This window comes from Sminthopsis crassicaudata, chromosome 4, assembly GCF_048593235.1.
Source record: "Sminthopsis crassicaudata isolate SCR6 chromosome 4, ASM4859323v1, whole genome shotgun sequence".
Lineage (NCBI taxonomy): Eukaryota > Metazoa > Chordata > Mammalia > Dasyuromorphia > Dasyuridae > Sminthopsis > Sminthopsis crassicaudata.
Window position 1 is genome coordinate 370,317,722 of NC_133620.1, and position 18,205 is coordinate 370,335,926.

Sequence of the window (18,205 nt, forward strand, 5' to 3'; positions counted from 1 at the left end):
TTGTCTGTGAATTGATTGATTCTTTGGGTGCTATACTCACTGTATTATGAAAGAAAAAAAATCCTAGCTTCAAAACTTACTGGAGACTTTGTAATTTTTTTAACTGAAGAGATGGTAGGCGTAGGGATAGATCAACTATCCATGTATGTTTATTTGCTCATTCACTTGATCCTTATGCCCTTCCCCCAAATAAAGCAGTGCCACTTGAGACCATGAAGAGACAGTAGTTGACTGTGGGTTTTAAATTGTCTTTTATTAAAACAAACTTGTGAGGTAAGTGAGACTCTGCAGCAGCAGAGAGTATGGACATGCCAGGCAGCTTCCCAAAAGGAAAAGGCAATAACAGTAATTGTGCATGGTCTCTCCCAGACAGACGACATGTAAGCCTCACTTCTTTCCTTCCTGTGAAAGGTAACAAGGAAAGCAACAAGTCCTGCTTACCAGAGTGGCTGGGGTCACCCTGGTCTCTCATTCTCTCTGAAACTGAGAAGCAACTTAAGGGACCTAAACTTCTTGAGCCTAACTCCTCCCTGCCCTCCCTTTCCCTCCATTCATCAATGATTTCCAGCTCAGAGCAAATTAGACGGATATTCTCTACATGACTTTATAACAAGTACTTTTATTTCATTTTTGGAACAGTGATTCTGGTGCCTAGGCCAACACGCCAGCCTTAGTTTTGCCTCAGCAAAGTGGTGAGTAGAGGTAATAACTAAGATTAAGTGTCAACCACCACCTTGCCATGTAGCTATTCTAGTAGATAATACAGCTTTCTCTCAATGAGATCTCCTTGGTTTGTCCTTGCATCATGGAAAGAATGGATCAGGCTCCATTTTTCAATGGGTGAAAACTGAGGCAGAGTAGTACAGATGTGGTCAGTTACCTGACCTAAGGGATGAATGCAGGTCTTCCAATTCCCAGTCTATAACAGTTGCCTGGCAGGCAGAATTTGAGGGGGGGGGAAAAAAAAAGCTTCTGGTATCCAAGAGTGCAATTTAAAGTTCTTATGTGGGCTAAAAGGCAAGTGTGCAGTTGGCTAAGTAAGGAAGAAACCTCTCTGTAAAATCTCTAATATCTGCCACTTGGTCCCAGTGACCCCTTCTGATGTTGCCTCGGCCTCCCTAGGGTAAGGCGAGTCAGATCATTCCTTGGAGAGAAGAGATTCAATCTTACTAGCATCTGCCTTTACTGGGAAGTTGATTTCTTTATTCGGCTCACCACAAGTTGAATTCAGACCGCAAAAGATGGTCTCCTTTGAGCAAGTGTGTATAATAACTTCATCTAGATATTTAAGATCTCAGGCTGGACAAGGACACTTAAAAAATTATGGTTTAGTTTTCCATTCTGTGTTACTGTAACCTCCTGCATTGTACAGGTTTGTGATGTCCTTATGTGAATGGGGCAGCTGAGTGCATAGAGACATGTGGAGCTCCGACAAGAATTCCCAATGCTCTTGCCCATAATCCTCCCAAAGCCAGCACAGCTTCGGCAGTTGAAAATGGAGCAGAGAAAAGGACAGACCTCATCGAGGATGGGATCAGGACAGAGTGCAAGCTGTGTATGACTCAGGGAGGTTTATTTCATCAGCATGTGGTTCTCCCCACATGGGAGGGCCAGGGGCACATCTGCCCCAAGCTCCGGTTCACCTCAGGGTCTTGGTCCATTGAATTATTACCCGAGACAAGTAAATGTGGATTTGTGAGCAGAATGAAAAGATAATATGACAATCTCAGTTCAAGCAAGACTCGGTCAATACGTCATTTCTAATCCTCTTGCCTCAGTAAGCTTGTATCTGCATGATACAGTGAGAAGATGTGACTTTTCACAGGCTGAGACACTTAACTATTGACCCCATGGAAAGGTCCGGCCCAGGGCACTGCCCAGAGAGAGAAACTCAAGGAGGCAGGAAGAGCTTCTTTCTTGAACAAGGCCCTTCTCCTTGAAATGGGGCAGTAATTGGGACCATAGCTAAAAAAGGGTCTACTTTACAGCAGGGTGGGCACACGATCACCGAGACATTGCTGCTGTGCAAGAGAGTTGCTTAAGACTGGCGGTAGCACTTAACACTGCCTGGAGGTATAGGGAAGTATAGTTCCTGCAGAAAACTGTCATGGTAACTAGATTCCCCTCTTAACTGGTCCAAAGCCAAAAGCAGTTCTGGGGGCTCCCTCCCTTTGTCCTCATTCTTGGTCACACTGGACTTCTCATCTCCCAGACTGGTCATCTCCCCTTTACAACAGCCATATTATCAGACTCTCTGATTCATTTAAGCATTCAAGAGTGAGCTTATAATTCAGAATGGGGACAAGCTCAGCTAGCCAATCTGCAGGTGGAAATTTCCAAGGAGAGCCAAAGCTTTGTCTGTCAACTATAGGGTTAAGGCTCAAAACCGAAGCTTTCTATAAAAAGCATACGGTAAAAGATGTCTTAGGGCTCCCCTTGTTTGTAAACAGTGTCAGGTGTAATTAACTCTCAAGGAAAAAGCAGCTGCTGCCCTGCTTCCAGGCTCCCAACACCTTCTGGGCTGGGTTAAGACTGGCTGACGCACACAAGGATGGAAAGTGAAATTCTTTCCTTAAATTAGCTACTTGTGGAAAAATAAATACTAACGCTTTTTCCCTCACCCCTCAGTATGCCCCTACAGCTGGCTGGAGAGGCCCCTGAAGACAACAGCACCGTAACTGAGTTGTAAATGCTATTAATTAAGGTCATGTGGGTCCCAATTCCATTGGACAGCCTTGCCAGCGCTTGGGAGTCACAGTCATCACCCCCCCACCCCCACCCCAACCAGGGCACAGCTAAAGAAAAGCCAAGGGGGGTGGGAAGTACCTTCGGTCAGTCATTTCATTTCCTTTCCATCCTGAGAGCAGAGAGATACAGAAGACAAGACAGGGGCTAGGACCTAAGATAAGACTGAAAAAAGTGGGACTGAATGCCTGTCACTACATAACCGCATTGGAAATGGGATACAGTGTCACTGACCAGGCACCAGAAAATTAACTTGCAAATATCAAAGCTCCAGGCTTGATAATGAAGACCTCCTACACCCTGAAGAAGGGACCAGATTCAGCCCCTTCTCTATGGCTTAAGCAGCTAGAGTTTGCATTTAGAGACAGTAAAGAGCAGGCGTGTTAAATCCAATAAATGGCACTTCCACTGTGTTTTCCCTCCAGCTATAACAGTGTGTAAGCAGCCCACCCGGTCCCCTGGCAGAAGCCCAGAGCCTCACACAGTGCTGCCATTGTTATCCCTAAAGGCAAGACAGGACACAGCAGCAAGATGAGCCAGATTCTTGATTCTGCTGGTTCGCCACCTATTTGTTCTGAAATGATCCGGTTCAATACCCTCTACTTCAAGGATAACCATTGCTCCATTTTTTCGATCACTAGTGCCTCCAAGTCCCCAAAGAACACACTTAGTTTTCAAGCTCCACTGATTGATTCCTTGTTAAACAAGTGTCTTGGTGCTCTTTAGCCAGGGATGATACTCCCTCTAATCCCAGGGCCTGGGGGACCAATGGGCTAGAATCATCTGGCAGAGGGCTTCTTTTCCCAAAGCTTGCTGCTTGCACCGTTGGCCTCACACCCTCCCCAGCCCTCCACTGCGTAACTCAGGCTGCAGGCTCATAAGGCTGGGGGAGGGGGAGTAGGAAGAAGTAGGTCCTCTAACTGCCTAGAACTCTGCCAAGAAATGAGGAGTGGGGGAGGGTTGGCGTGGGGCTGTGTAGGGAAGAATAACCTTGTCTTCATTTCAGTAAGACCTCACGGTATGGATTTGTACCCTTCATTGTCTTCTCATTTCTTATGTGGAGGAGAGGGAGGCATTCTCTTCTGTGTTAAATAGATGCTGTAGGTAATCTCTTGGGGTTTTCCCAGCATGTCCTATGTAACCAGACAAAATCCAAGGGGAGAAAAGCAGCCCCATTCATTCCAGTGCTGCATCTGTTCTCTGTACTCACGGTGGTGGTCAAAGTTTAGTCACAAATAGCAGCTCTGGCCCTTCTCACTGTACAGAGACAGGGGCAGGGCAGGGCAGAGCAGCAAGCTCATCCTACGTTGAAGGAGAGTCCATCGTGGAGAGAATCCGAACTACTTCTGCCCGCTGAGTAGGAGAGATGTGCTGGGTCATGTGGACGATGGAATCCATGGCAACCTCAGGGTTGGCCTGTACCAAGCTACAGGAGAAAAGAAGTACAAAAGTGGTGAGAGGGCGGAGGGCTCTCGTCCCCTCCAACAGGCTCAGAGATCACCTCCCACCCTTCCCAAAGAGACAGTTTCCAGAAAGACTCCCAGGTGTCACAAGGCTAACTATAAATAAAGTATCCCAGTGGATGGAGCATCAATTGTCTCCTAACTCAAAAAGTAAAAGTAGATGGCTCTCTTCAACGAGGAGATGTTGCCAAGCAGTTCCAGCTGTTCTGTGATGCCGAGAGAGGACCGTGGCAAGGGAGTGTGAGCCACAACATAGCACGCTCCCTCTCGCTGTTGTTGTGTGCTTGCGTTTTGTTTTCTTTCTCAGGTTTTATTTTTTCTTCCTTCTTGATCTGATTTTTCTTGTGCCCCAAGATAACTGTACAAAAATTTGTGTATGTATGTGTATACAGATATACACACACACAAAGGATTTAAAATATTTAGCATGTATTGGACTACCTGCTACCTAGGGGAAAGGAGGGAAAAATTTGGAAAGAAAGTTTTGCAAGTGTCAAAGTTGAAAAATTACCCCTGCATATGTTTTGTAAATAAAAAGCTTTAATTAAAAAAAAAAAAAAAAAAAAAGGGGGGGGGGGGTGGAACATGGTAGGCCATCCCTAGAAGTAGACAAATCAATATGGACTCATAGGGAGACTTAGTGCCAGAAAGGAAGCACTGGGGCCTTTGCTGGATGAGTGAAAGAGATAGAGCTATGGTGCAAGTCTATGTATTTGTACGCAGAGACCACCTTTATTTTACTATTTAAGGGAAATAAAAAAAAGCCCTTTTCTATAACAACTCATCTATCAGTGTTGTAAAATATTTGATACTGATTGGTTGTCCAGATAAGGGACTGTTGTCCATTTTCTCCTGTAAGGGAGCCCTTTCCCAGCTGGCCTTACCTTCGGATCTGCTTGAGGATGTAATCTCTTGAAATGTACTTTATGTTTTCATCAACCACTGAACGAAAACCGTCTTCCTCTGTCAGCTGCTTCTCCAGCCACTCCACCAGCTCCTTGTTGTTGTCCCAGACATAGGCCTGCAGACAAATGGCTGGTTGTCAGGAAGCGGGTTTTAGGCTGGGCATAGGGCCCTCTGAAGTCATACTGACTGATGGCACTGTCACAACATGCCTGTTCCCCCTGCTACCATTCCTGAAGCTTAATTACCAATTACCTACAAGTGGATATAAAATATTACACCAAAGATCTAGGAGATTCCCTTCACAGATGCAGGAGGTAATAAACAATTAGCTTAAGTCAAAATATGATTTACTCACTCCCCCTTCATTTCTTTCAGTAAACACAAATGATGCACATTTCAAAGCTCTGCCTAGAGTTGCCTACCGAGATCACCCGTGACTCACAATGTACTTACTCTCTGGTGTGAGAAAAATGTTAAAGAAAAAGATGCCAACCCAAAACAATGGGCCTGTTCTCTGAGGCCTTAGAGGTGCTTCCGTTGACAGCTGCCCACCCACACCCAGATGAGTAACATGGCCACAGCTAAGGCTACCTGAAGATCCTGACTCTCTGCATCCTGCTCTGGGAGCCTGTGGTACTGCCCCCATTGTCTAAGTCCAGCCTTTAGTGTGGAGCCCTCGGAGGGGTCAGACATCTGACCCCCATTTCAGTATCGATGAGAGTATCAAAAGAGGCCAAAGCACCTACAGCCATGAATATCTCAACGAGCCACTTCACTCTTTTTTTCTTGGCAAGATCATTTAGCTGGATATTTGCTAGGTAGTTGACTACATAATAATTCAGGAGTGTGTTAGAAGCCTAATAGCCTTCTCGTTGCTCTCTTCTCCTCTCATTTTCTTTACAAACCATTTAGGAATCATTTTGTTAATGGTTTCCGGAAAACCAAGTACCACCATTAGGGCTCATTCATATTTATGTCATTTTGTTTGGGTAATTAAACACAAAGCTCGTCATTTAAAGGTGCGCTATCCTTCTCGGTTATCACTAACGAAGTCAAAGTCAGAATGACAATGAGCTAAGCACTATAATTTAATAGGTGGGTGCATTTAGTGAATCTCCTGGCTTTGAGGCTAGAGACTTCACTGTGAGACACTTGCTTATTGAACACTTTTATCCTATGGCCAATACCAATTTCACTGCCCTGAGCATCTCATGGCCAAAGAGAAATGTTATTAGAAAATAGAAGGCAGGCCTAGACATATTTCCCGGCTGCTTATTTATTGTTCTTTTTAAAAAATAAACAGTCCCTTATCTGGTCTTCATTCTCATCTCCAATACCTGAGAAGTAACACTGGAGTGTGTATGTGTTTAAATCGCTTCTCACAAGTCTTACAAATTTCTAAAAGATATCACCATTCCATCTCAGGTGTCCTCTAAAATTGTAGGTATTCTGCAGGTTCCTAAGTCAACATTTTACAGACAGCAAAGAAGATCCTAAAAATCAGTGCTGTCATTTCAACTCCATGCCACTTTCCTGCAATTAAAAATCAACAAAAAAGTTTCTCTAATGATTTTTTGTTTTTGTTTTTCCACTAAGATTATCTATACTATCTGCATCTTAAAATAGTATAATCTCAGGATGGAGAGAGACCAGTCTGCTGATGATCCTATAAACCAGTTTTAAAAGCAACTTTCTTATCTTCCAGGAATAATATGAGAACAGATAACAGGTGGGAAAAAATACTGACTCCTTCCCCCCCCCTCCCCTTTTTTTTTTTTTTTTTTTTAGCATACGGATAATGACCATTTTATGTCCTCTCCCAATGCACCTTTTCTCTAACTTATCCTCTCAGAGAGCTTCTATATATAGTGCTGAGGTTAAATAACTTGTCTACAGTCACACTGTAGTCTGCAGACTACAATCTATATTAGAAGCAGAACTTGAATCCAAGTCTTTTTATCTCTTGAAGTCAAAAATCTGTACACCTTCCTGATATTTTGAACACTTTATGAACACAGGCTCTAGATATAAGCTCTTGGTTCCTCTGCCCTTCCAACATTATTACAGTAGTCATGGCATGACAGCTTAAACTCCTGACTTCATGGCTACAGAATGTTTTATTGACATTAACTCATTCAACCCACATGAAAACCTTGGGGCAGGTAGAGCATAGGTAGCATCCTCTTTTGATAGATGGGGAAACTTGAGGTGCTGCTGGATGGAATGACAGCTAAAACACATATTCTGTACGTATTCTGTCACTGGGGCCTCGCACCCCCTGATAAGGAAGGAAGGCTCAGAGTTCTGCAGAGCTCCATACTCAGCCTTCTCCCACCAGCACAGATTGAACCATGTCATGTCTGTGGTTTGCTCTGCAGACAAGTCTGCCTGTCACTCAAGGTCCTCCACATAGTGACTCCTACCAACCTTTCCAGATATTCCTTATACAATTATTCTCAATCAATCAACAGACACTTCCTAAATGTCCTGCATCATGCATGCTGGGCATTCAGATATAAAACAGAAAGCTCAAGCTTCATTCTCCAGTCATTGAATGTAAGAGGCCTAATAAATGCCTTGTTAATCTTTTCTTACACAACTTTTTCTTAAGCTGATATAACATGATTCTCAAGCTGTCTCAAGTTCCATAAATACAACTTCTAATATCCTACCTACTTATTGTCTCCTAAACTTTCATATTTCCATCACCAGTATTTCAGACTTTTTTGGGGGGTGGGGAACATTGCTCTAGGATTCCAATGCAAGCCCCCTGCATACAAAGCCAAATACTTATGAAGATTTCATGGAAAGAAAAAAAAAATCATAAATGCTTCTTGGGTTTCAGACCTGAGAAGAGCTAGGTTTACCCAAGAATCCCAAAGCTTTTAGTCTAGGAGAATATTTAATACTCTTATTAATCATTTTTAATCCGTTTGCTTTTAATTAAGTAACAGCATGATGCTTTCCTATCAACATATGCCAGGGAACAGATTAATTGTGGCTTAAGATAACTCTTCTTGATTGGTGTAATGTATTAGCTAACGAGATGCCCGCTTCTAAAGATGCTCAGACACTACGTTGGAAAGCTTGTTGCCCTCTAGAGAAAACCATTCTTTCTTCCCTTTTCACCACTCCAAAGTGCTGTTAAGTCAGACATTTTTCTTTAAAAAAACAAATGCAAACTCAGAAATAGAAGCGTAATATTCATTGAGTTGTTCCTTGAAGGTTGTTCCTTTTTATAGAACATCAGCATAATAGTTAAAAAGGAGGTAATCATTGTGTATGGTTGGTTGGATCTTCACTGCCAAGCTGACAAAATTGAACTTCAGTTCCTGGCCAGTATCCCAGAAGCTTCTTGTACTCTTCTGACTGAAGAAAGATACAGCATGGATTTGTGATGGACATTATTTCCCCAGTTTTCATGGAGAAGGAAAGCTGAAAATCCACTTGGAAGTAGAGGGACTAGCACATCCTCCAACTGCAAACACCTGACAGGAAGCTTGTACTTTTTGGTCTCTTTCCCTACTGATCCTGCCTGCAGGGGAGGCAGGGTGGACTGGCAGAACACAGGTTTTGGAGGTGGAACACTAGGGGATTTAGGTTTCTATCAACATGTGTCTGTGGATAGCATTTCACTTCTAGGTCTGGTTCATCTTCTGTAAAATAAGGTGGATGTACCAGATTGTTTCGAGGGTCTCTTCCAAGAATGACACATAAAGATTGTTCTCAATGCTGATTTAAAGGCAATTGAATATCATGACCCAGTATAATTACAAGGGATACAGGATAGCAGGAATAAACACTAGGTCATGAGCTACATGGCAGTGATCAAGCCCCATAAATAGGATCTTACAACAGAGATTTGCTTTGCTTTGTATCAAAAAACAAATCTTTTAAACATTTATTTTATCATTTTACTGAAATACCAATGAATTTCTAAAAATAATCCCAATCAGCCCTACAAATGTCAGATACTTATCTGTAGCTATCTCCTTGTGCAATGACAGATAAGTATCTTTTAGAATACTATTTGACCCCACTAATTGTTTTATTCATTACTATATCTTATTAAATCTAAATGAACTATTTGAAATTTTTCATCCCAAGTATTACTTAAATACAATAGCTGATAAGCTATTCTGGCTAGGTCAATGCTCAAGTCCAATATATTACATAATAAGTATGATAGCCAATATACAGGGCACCAATATATACTCCAATATAGAGGGCACCTGGCCCTTCTCCAGTGAGTGAAATGTAGAAACCTAATAAGGGCCTTCCCCCATTCTTACAATTTAGAAACCATGAAACTGATATTTAGAAGATGAACCATTTGCCCCAAATGATGCAACAAGTTTCTTTGCAAACATTGAAGCAAGGGCATGGAAGCTGGCAGAAGAGATGTAGGAATACTTGGGGCTGGTAAGTCTCTCCCTCCCTGGCAAGCTGCCTGACATGGTTCTTACCATGCCTGCTGCTAGTTGGAGCTTTGTAGCTCAACTTTTCTTCCTTCATTTACTCTAATCTTTACCCCTCACTGCAGTTTCTAAGGACAAGGACACAACAGCCTAAGCTTTAGCTACTTGTGAGAGATGTGGCCTTCCCCTTTTTGCTGCAGCAGGAACCTCAGAACTACTCAATTCCTGTTGGACAACCGGGCAGTCATCTGGGGAAAAAAGGATTTGTATGGTCTTAGTCCAGTATGTCTTGATTCATTTTTTACCTAACCCAATGTGGAACTGCAGGTCCACCTAACTTCATGCTTCCTTGGGCGAAAGGGGAGTAAGTACCACTTTCTGTGAAATAGGAGTAAGTACCACTAGCTAATCTACAGCAAGAAAGCAAAGGAGATAATGGCTGTTTCCAAAAGGGGTTTTTGATAATTAGGAATGGCAGCACCACATTTCAAATCATAAGGAAAGAGAGCAGCTAACAATAATACATGTGAACTTCCCAGCACCAGGGCAGTCACATAATATCATAAAGCACTGCAACAGACTCCTCAAAGGAAAAGAAAGTTCAACTTTTCTCTGAGCATCATGACATTGTCAAATTATCTGGGAAAGTCTATCAAGAACCAACCATGCAGGCCCCCCCAACCTACTAGCCTGGTCCCACTGCTCGCTTTCACAGCCCCACTCCAGGTGTCTGCAGCTCATCTACTGCCTGCTGTGGCAGGAGACTTTTTTTTTCTAACTGCTGTTCAAAGAACAGAAGACAAATTTTGTATCATGCGAGGTTTAGGAAAAATTACCAGATTTAAAATTAGTCACAAGTTTCTCATGTCCTCTCCTGAGGAAACAGAAACCATATTTATAACATCCCCACAATGTTCTCAAAAGAACACTGATTTTCTTCCATCCCTAAAAGTATTTACTTTCTGCTGAGATGGCGGGATATAGAAGGTGGTTCCAATCACTAGCCCAGATAATAACACTCAGTCTTTTGTCTTTGGTCCTGCTTCTGTCTACGCCCTGTCCCTCTACTAGAACTTCTTCTCTTGGGGAAGGAGACTTCAACCCAAGTTCTTCTTCGAACCCACCAGGCTAGGAGCTTTACATTATTTCAGCATCTCATAGATGTCGGTAAGAATAATGAAAAGGGGAAGCCACACAAAATGTCTTCATCTCCTCTTCGTGCTTTGACTATACTGGCTTCCATGTCCTTGTCTCCTAAAGCTCACAAACTAGGGGGTGATGGTGTCCTCTATAGTTTATTTCAAAACAAAAAGCCAGGGAACAAACAGAAAGCAATTCTTGGCATCGCTGCTGAGAGGAAAAGGAGCTCTTCCTTCACATCGCCCACCCTCCTGAGAGTGCTCTGGGGGCGCCCGAAGCACCCCTCTCTGCTTACATCCTGCTCACTTCTGGCGCCTAGCAAAGTCATGCTCTTCCATTAGGGACTAATGCAGTGGGAAAGCAAGGGAGACCTGTCCTGGCAACAAGCACACATTCCATTTACCTAGCTGGCCACTCTTAAGAACAACCTCGATTTTACACTTGCCTGGCTTTCAATGCCAACTTGTAGTAGAAGCCGCCAACAGACATGGAACAACTGTTGTACTCAATTATGATGCCCCGAGTGACCGCAACCTGAACTTGGAGTCAATAACGCCGAGTTCCCCACTACAGTAGCTGTTCTACAACTGCTGCTTAATTATTTAAAAACTAACTAGTGCCCTTAATTAACAGTTAAAGCAGAAGCTCTAAACTACCCCTCCTCTCCATATTTAACATCTCAGTGTTTCATCTTGAAAATATATCAGCAGACTTCAGGCACTGTAATGATGGAGAACATCAGTCACTCTGGCCACGAAAATTGTAACATAGGCAAAGTAATTTGCTAAAACAAGGGCAATATAGACATTAGTCACCCCCTCCTTCTCCCCTTCCCCCGCAACCCACACATACCAGCAGACGAACGTAGGCAGAAGTCCCAGCTTTTTGGAACAGGATATGTGCACAGAGACCCTGTGTACTCAGATGTGTAAGTGTATGTATCTATGTTATATGTATATCTACTCCATAAGCAAGGGAGATACAAGATGTAGCTTTCTCCTATCTTAAGGAAAAGAAGGGGAGCAGAGCAAACTTTGTTTCCTAGTCCCATCTAGAGATTAAAACGCCTTTGGACCTCAGCCTATCAGCATAAAGAAAGTCATCTGTAATGAATGATACCTGTTTCTAATCCAATATTCTCTTAATAACATGTTTTCTCTGGGGCCTCAACAAATGGACACCAAGCTCACACACTCCCTGAGAAGGAATAGGCATTACAACAGATTCCAACACAAAAATGGACAGTAAGGGAAGGCCTCAAGACTACATAATTCATTCAAGAGTAGGGCTTTTTTAACCAAAGGACCATGGATGCTCAGGAGATAGATTTCAAGGGGTCTATAAACCTGTAAAAGTTCCTCTTTATTTCCCCTGACCTTTAACCAAAATTTACATCTCCTTTTGTTATGAACATAGACAGCAAATGTTCCCAAGGAGGGTCCGCGGGCTTTGGCCCTACCCTTGATGGTCCCTGAATTCCCAACATCGGTACCTGAAACAAAAGTTGGGAAGTCACAGGAGACAGGCTCCCGCTGCCCTTCTGTAGAAGCGGAGTTCAAGGACAGGCCCCAGGACTGCTTCCTTCCTTCTCCCACACGGCTGGGCCTGGGGTAGCTGCTTACCTTAACTGTACCCTCCACCTCCACAAACCAGCGCCTGAGCATGGCCTGGATCTGGCCGTCCGTCAGTTCTGGATTGGCTGCGTGGATCTTCTTCTTCACCAAGTCCTCCAAGAGCAGCCGTCTCAGACGCCAGTAGAAGAAGGTGCGGGATGTTTTCCAATCTAGAATGTCCTGAGTGAAGAGAGAGAGACGTCATTCCAGCCTCTAAACCAATCTTGGTTCTCAGCCTAACGTAGGCAAGGCAGGGCGATACTTTTTGTTTCCCAATAAGCGTCCAACGAAGGAAAAACAAGAATTTGCTACTAAGAGGGGAAGCAGCTGACAGCTCACACCCCGCACCGCAGCCCTGCCAGCCAACTTTGTGTCTTCAATATAAAACCCCAGCCCTTGCCTCTCTCATCCCAGGACAGAGTAAAAACGGTAGCTCCTGCACACCAATAAGCCAAGCAGACACTTGACTGACACATGGAGGAGACATTCCAGCTAAGAGCCTGTGCGGCCAGAGAAACAAACGAGAGTAATTGGTTTGGCGTAGACATGGCTCAACTGCCTTGCATGCAGATCAGATCTGAATTAGTGGCTGCTTTCCTAGAGCTCCAAGTCCTAAGGCATCCTCCAGCATGTGGGGCTAAGGAATGAGGTGGCAGTGCAGAAAATGCCGAGTCCAGAGGCAGTCAGACCTGCATTTCAAATCCTGTCTCAGAACCTTCCTGATTGTGTGATCCTGGGCAGGTCATTTATTTAAGCTCTGTATGCCTCAGTCTCCTCATTTGCAAAATGAACATGATAATAACACCTACTTCACAAGATAAGAGGATCAAAGGAGATATCTGCAAAGCTCTCTGCAAACTTTAAAGCCCTATATAAAATCTAGCTATTAATAATATCAACATTATTATTTATTAGCTTTGCCAATCCTGATATTGGTAGAAATGACTCAATTTCCGATCTTTTAAAAATAGGTAGCTAATTCATAAATTACAAAGTACTTTAATGAGTATACCATACTAAAGAATATGAGATCTGTAAATCCACACAAATCTCTCAGCAGACAGTGTGCTGTTCCACAGGGAGCACGCGAGCCACCTCTGTGACACCCACATCCTTGGGTTTCTGACAGTCAGAAGAAAGGCAGCCATTATACTTACATTAATGACACCCTTTTCCTGCATCCGGCCTGGTGTGTCATGCAAGTCAGCAAACTGCACGGCTACCTGGTGGTACATGGGAATGAGGAATTCCTCCCGTTCCTTCAGCTTGCTCTCCAACTCCTTCCGCTCAGCTGGGCTTAGCTCTGGGGTGCCTGCAATTAGAGAAGCCTGCCCATCACATTCCCTGATGATGAGGAATCTCTCTGCATTAAACCCAAGTCTCCCTAACCATCCTTTCCCTGAGCTCAGATGGTGACCGTTACTTTGGGCCTACTCTACAGCCGGTCCTTGGAAGTTTTGCCACAGAACCCTCAATTAGCAAGCATTGGTGCCAGCTACTTTGCTAATTACTGAAGACAAAAAAGAGAAAGTACTTGCCCTCAACAAGGTTACAATGCTGGGGATCAGAAAAAGACCCAGAAAACAAAGATCTGTGTTCCCCAAACTGAGAACAGACTGGCTGCACTGAGGTCCGTGAATGCAGCGGTCATTTGTTACTGAAGAATGAGGAGCAGACCCGATTTGTTTTTAGCTAACACCACTTATGCCTCTGGATGCCTGCTCCAGACAGCCACCAAACTCTTCCTGGCTCAAAGACTCTTAAACTTGCATTTGCAAACTTGTGACTTCAGCTTTGTACCTGGTGACCTCAAATTAACACAACCCAATAAAATTAAAAGCAGATAAGCATGTCTGGTGACAGTTCACTGTATTAGCTACCATTCACTAGGTCAACCCTTGATCAGAATGATAAAGTCATCCTTGCTACTGGCCAAGAAAGAAAAGTACACACCGGCCACATCTGACAGCCTCACAACTTCTCCACTGTGATGCAACGGTATGGGGGGAGAGACTTTGGAATTTCCTATGAGGAGGAAAGCCTCTTCAGAAATCAATGCTATCCTAGGAGAGGTGTTGATAGTTTGTGCTTTTCATCTTAATTAATCTCAGAATGGGGCCCAAGATCAATACTGAAAATTTAGCCACTTGCCTAGTGTGGAAGGTCGAGTTCGACTGAAGGAGCAATAGGTGACAGCTCCCAGCATGGGGGAAGACCCGAGGTACTTTGTCACCAAAGCTGACAAATAAATACATGCCCACAGGTGATGGGATGCATGAGAGAAAAGTCTATTTCAAGCATGCCTGTCTGAAGAAAGTCCTTATTGTTTATGCTACTATGAATCATACTCCATGAACAGCCTTGGGCTGCTAAGCGAGCCAGTTTTATGAATAAACAAATGTTAGCAGAATAGAGATGGATCTCTAGGACATGGTTTCATTTTTCTGTGGGGTTTTTGTTACCCAAGATGACTTTCTTCCCCCTTAAAGTCAATGATGATTTTTAAACTATGGTGAAGAAAGCCCAGTCAAGTACTAACAATTCTTTCCTGCTCTGCATGAGGGCAATTAATGATCTTCTGCTGTCAGCGTCCACCTGAGGCAATGGGTTAGACTGAGCTTACCTCTGTAGAGGCTTTCAAGAAGTACAGAAATTTTTCATTTTGGCAAGAAATGAATCCAGTCCACTTAGGGGAAATTTGAGACTACTTTCCTTTTTCCAAATCTCTGATGTGACTTTCTAATTTAAAATCTTCTTGGAAGAGCTGCCATTCCTGACCATTTATTCTGAGGGCAAATGAGGCACAAGAAGCCAGTTTCTACTGTATTACCAGTACTCATATGGAATAAGTCCTGAAAATAGTTCTGCTTTGATTTGGCAATACAAAAACATGAAACTAAACAGAGCTATGCTGTGCAACCTAACAAAGAGGCTGCCCGGTGATGGTAAGACAAAAGCTCCCTTGCAATCCCCAACCTGTGGGCCAGATCCCATTTGTTAATCAGGTCTTGGAGAAATATCTTTCTGTTCCCCAAGGGACTGAGGATAGGGAAAGAGGAGGTCATAGGATTTCTGAGGAAGCATCTTCCTTGCTATGTCTTCACCTGACAGTCACACAAGGGGATCAGAACCCCTTATACTCCCTCCTGTGTGAGGGCATAGCTAAGTCTATGCCCCTTTCCATTAAATGACACCACTTACTAAGAAGATTGCCCCTTGGTTAAGCTGTCCAAGACCCTGCTATGGAGATGGAAGGCTGTGGCAAAGGGGGGATTTTGAGGGAGGCTGGCTTTTCTCATTGAGAAAGAGGCAAGGTGTGGACCCTAGCCATATAGGGAACAATCCAAGGGGTGTCCACGGATAGATTAGGCAAGCTGTTCTGCTTTTCAGACATGAATGACCACTGAAGTAGATTTTACCAGATCATTATGGTTGTATAAAACTAACATGAAAAAATCCCAAACTTCACAACTTTATCAGACCAGAAGACCAAAGGGTTATTTCTCCAGTGGTATTACACAATCCTTCAATCAGCTGTAATGTCTATGACTTTATGGTCTATCTTAATCAAACTACCCAAGTGAAGGAAGCAGATCAGAACAAAAGAAATCTCCAAAAAGCACAAGAAAAACAAGGATTCATTTGTGTTTTTGTAGAGAAAAAGAGATATTTAAAAATAATACATTTTACTTTCCAAAAATTAAAGGTTGTTTTTTTAAATCAAAAAACTACTGTATTCCATACTAAATTCCACTCTCCACTTGTACCAGTAAAGCAGCAAGCCCCATAATGATTTAGGGGAGATTAACAAATATGTCAATGTCCATTTTCTGCTTAATTTAAAAGCAGCATCTATAAAGATTTTTGACTTCTGAACCCTGTTCTCCTGAAAGAAAGAAGGTAAGAATGAGGAGGGGGATAAAGAGTGATTATCCTATCATTGATCGTTTGTCAGAAGCATTTCTTATTCACTGGGCTATTGTAAAAAGCTAAGCTCTCGATCAATCCCGTAAACCCCTTGCACAATTAAATATCTTGGAATGGTTTTCTTTCTTTTCTAGCCAGATCTGGGAGCCTCAGGGTTTTTAGGAAAGCAAGTTTTGTGTGTGTGATGGGGGTGGTAAAGGTGGGGAGGGTCAAAAGAACATTCAATGGAGAGAAAAGTCTTTTTTAGAATCCTACTCCCAAAGGTTGATGAGAATGCTAAGAAAAGGGAGGAAAGAGAATACAAAAAAACTCCACATTATTCCCTCTATCTACCTAAATTCTCTTACTCATACAAATCCAGTCCTTCAATTTAATTTAAAAGTAAATGCAAAAAGTGGGCTGCAGAGCAGAAGTTAAGCAAATGTTCACATCCCAACAGTTCTCAAAGTACCCCTGGATTAGGAGATTGTGGCAGAGCTCCACTTACCCATCTACTATCCTTTGCTGTTTCATTCTTATTATAGCGTTCCGTATAAGGTTAATGTTTGACTCCTGCAACAGGAGTCTACCCCAGAGAAGCAGCTCTGAATCACTGTCAAACTGAGAAGTGTTAACACTCCACAGTCACTTCATTCACCACAGCATGGAACACCAAGTCACAGAATTCTCAAGAGCCAGGCAATTGTGTGTGACCCTGCAAAAATCATGCTACCTCCTTGGGCTGGGGTCTCCAGTTTGCATGGGGATATAGTGCTTGCTTCTACCCAAGAAGGAAAGCATTTTGCAAAAGATTCTGATACTGGCAAACTGCAAGTATACCCAACCCTAATATTAAACTCTATCTCAAATGAGGAAAAAATTAATTTCTTAAGTTTTGAAATTAAGTTAACAAGTATCACAGTTTATACTTTATGAGTTTTTTCACAGAAATCCTTATTTTTAAAAGATTTCTATATAGCCACCATGGTGGAAGAAAAGATAGAAAAGAACCTATTTCTAGACTATACATAAAGGTGGGCCTAATTTTATATAATATCTATGTTCCTGAACAACTCTGAATAAATGAAATATTTTAAATGCCCAAGGAGAGCTGTTTAAAGGATTCCTGCTGTGAATCCTCTGGTAAAACAAATAACTCTTACATAATAGAAATAATCTCTCTCAATATATGTGTTTTATAAATTCAAATTTTCCTATGTCTACTTTTCTTCAAAGTGAGGCACACCTGAATAAACATAAATGTATTTTGCATGTTAATTTTTTCATAGGGAATATGGGAATCCTTTTAAGACATTTTTAATGCAAAGGTCCCGAGTAAAATGGAGGCCTAGGCCAGCAGGTGTTGTTTCTCAATCTATATAGTCATTTCTAACAAGCATTAAATCCTACACATGGGGGAATAAAAACATGACACACATGTGCTTCTTCTCACACTTCCAAAGCTGTCCTTGTCCTCCCAAGCTGGCCCATGTTGTTCCAAATCTCACTCCAGCCCCAGTGGGCAGCTCTCCACGCCCTGATCTCAGCATGTCTTCACACAGGCCATACTCCAAGACCAGAATACAACTTCTCCCCTCCCCCTCACAGGCTCCTTTGGGGCTCTGGCAACCACTTCTCATCTAGGGCCTTTCCTGGTGCCTGGATTATTAGTGCTCTTTCCTTTCTCAAATTACTTTGGATTAACTGGTCTCTCCTGTGAAAAGCCATCACTGGTTATCCCTCCCAGAAAGGGATTTTAGTGACTGGGATGGACAGTGTACTGTGATGACAACTTCCAGAATTCCTAGCATGCTGTAGCTTTTTTGCCTGAAATGAGGATGGAGAAGACGTACCAGAAGAGTATTGTTCTTGCTGTGAGGTGTGCCCTGGTACTCAGACACAGAACTGGACTGAAACAGTTTTCCCTTCTCCTACTGCTTCTGATTTCAACAAACTTGACATCAAAGGATGTTTGATCTAAGCTAGATCTAAGCTACTACTAACCAACAAGGGT

At 42.9% G+C, this 18,205-nt stretch overlaps 1 protein-coding gene across 4 annotated transcripts in view; it reads right to left on the reverse strand.

Moving 5' to 3' along the window:
* Positions 1-227: 227 nt before the first annotated feature.
* Positions 228-18,205, reverse strand: part of ACACA (acetyl-CoA carboxylase alpha) — a 221,727-nt gene continuing 203,749 nt past the window's right edge. For all 4 annotated transcript variants that reach the window (XM_074262047.1, XM_074262045.1, XM_074262046.1 and 1 more), the window contains 4 exons: positions 13,443-13,597; positions 12,295-12,465; positions 5,093-5,229; positions 228-4,171 (listed from right to left, as the gene is read on the reverse strand). In XM_074262047.1, coding sequence (XP_074118148.1) covers positions 4,048-4,171; positions 5,093-5,229; positions 12,295-12,465; positions 13,443-13,597 — 587 coding nt within the window. In that variant the 3' untranslated portion in view covers positions 228-4,047. The remainder of the gene's footprint in view (positions 4,172-5,092; positions 5,230-12,294; positions 12,466-13,442; positions 13,598-18,205) is intronic.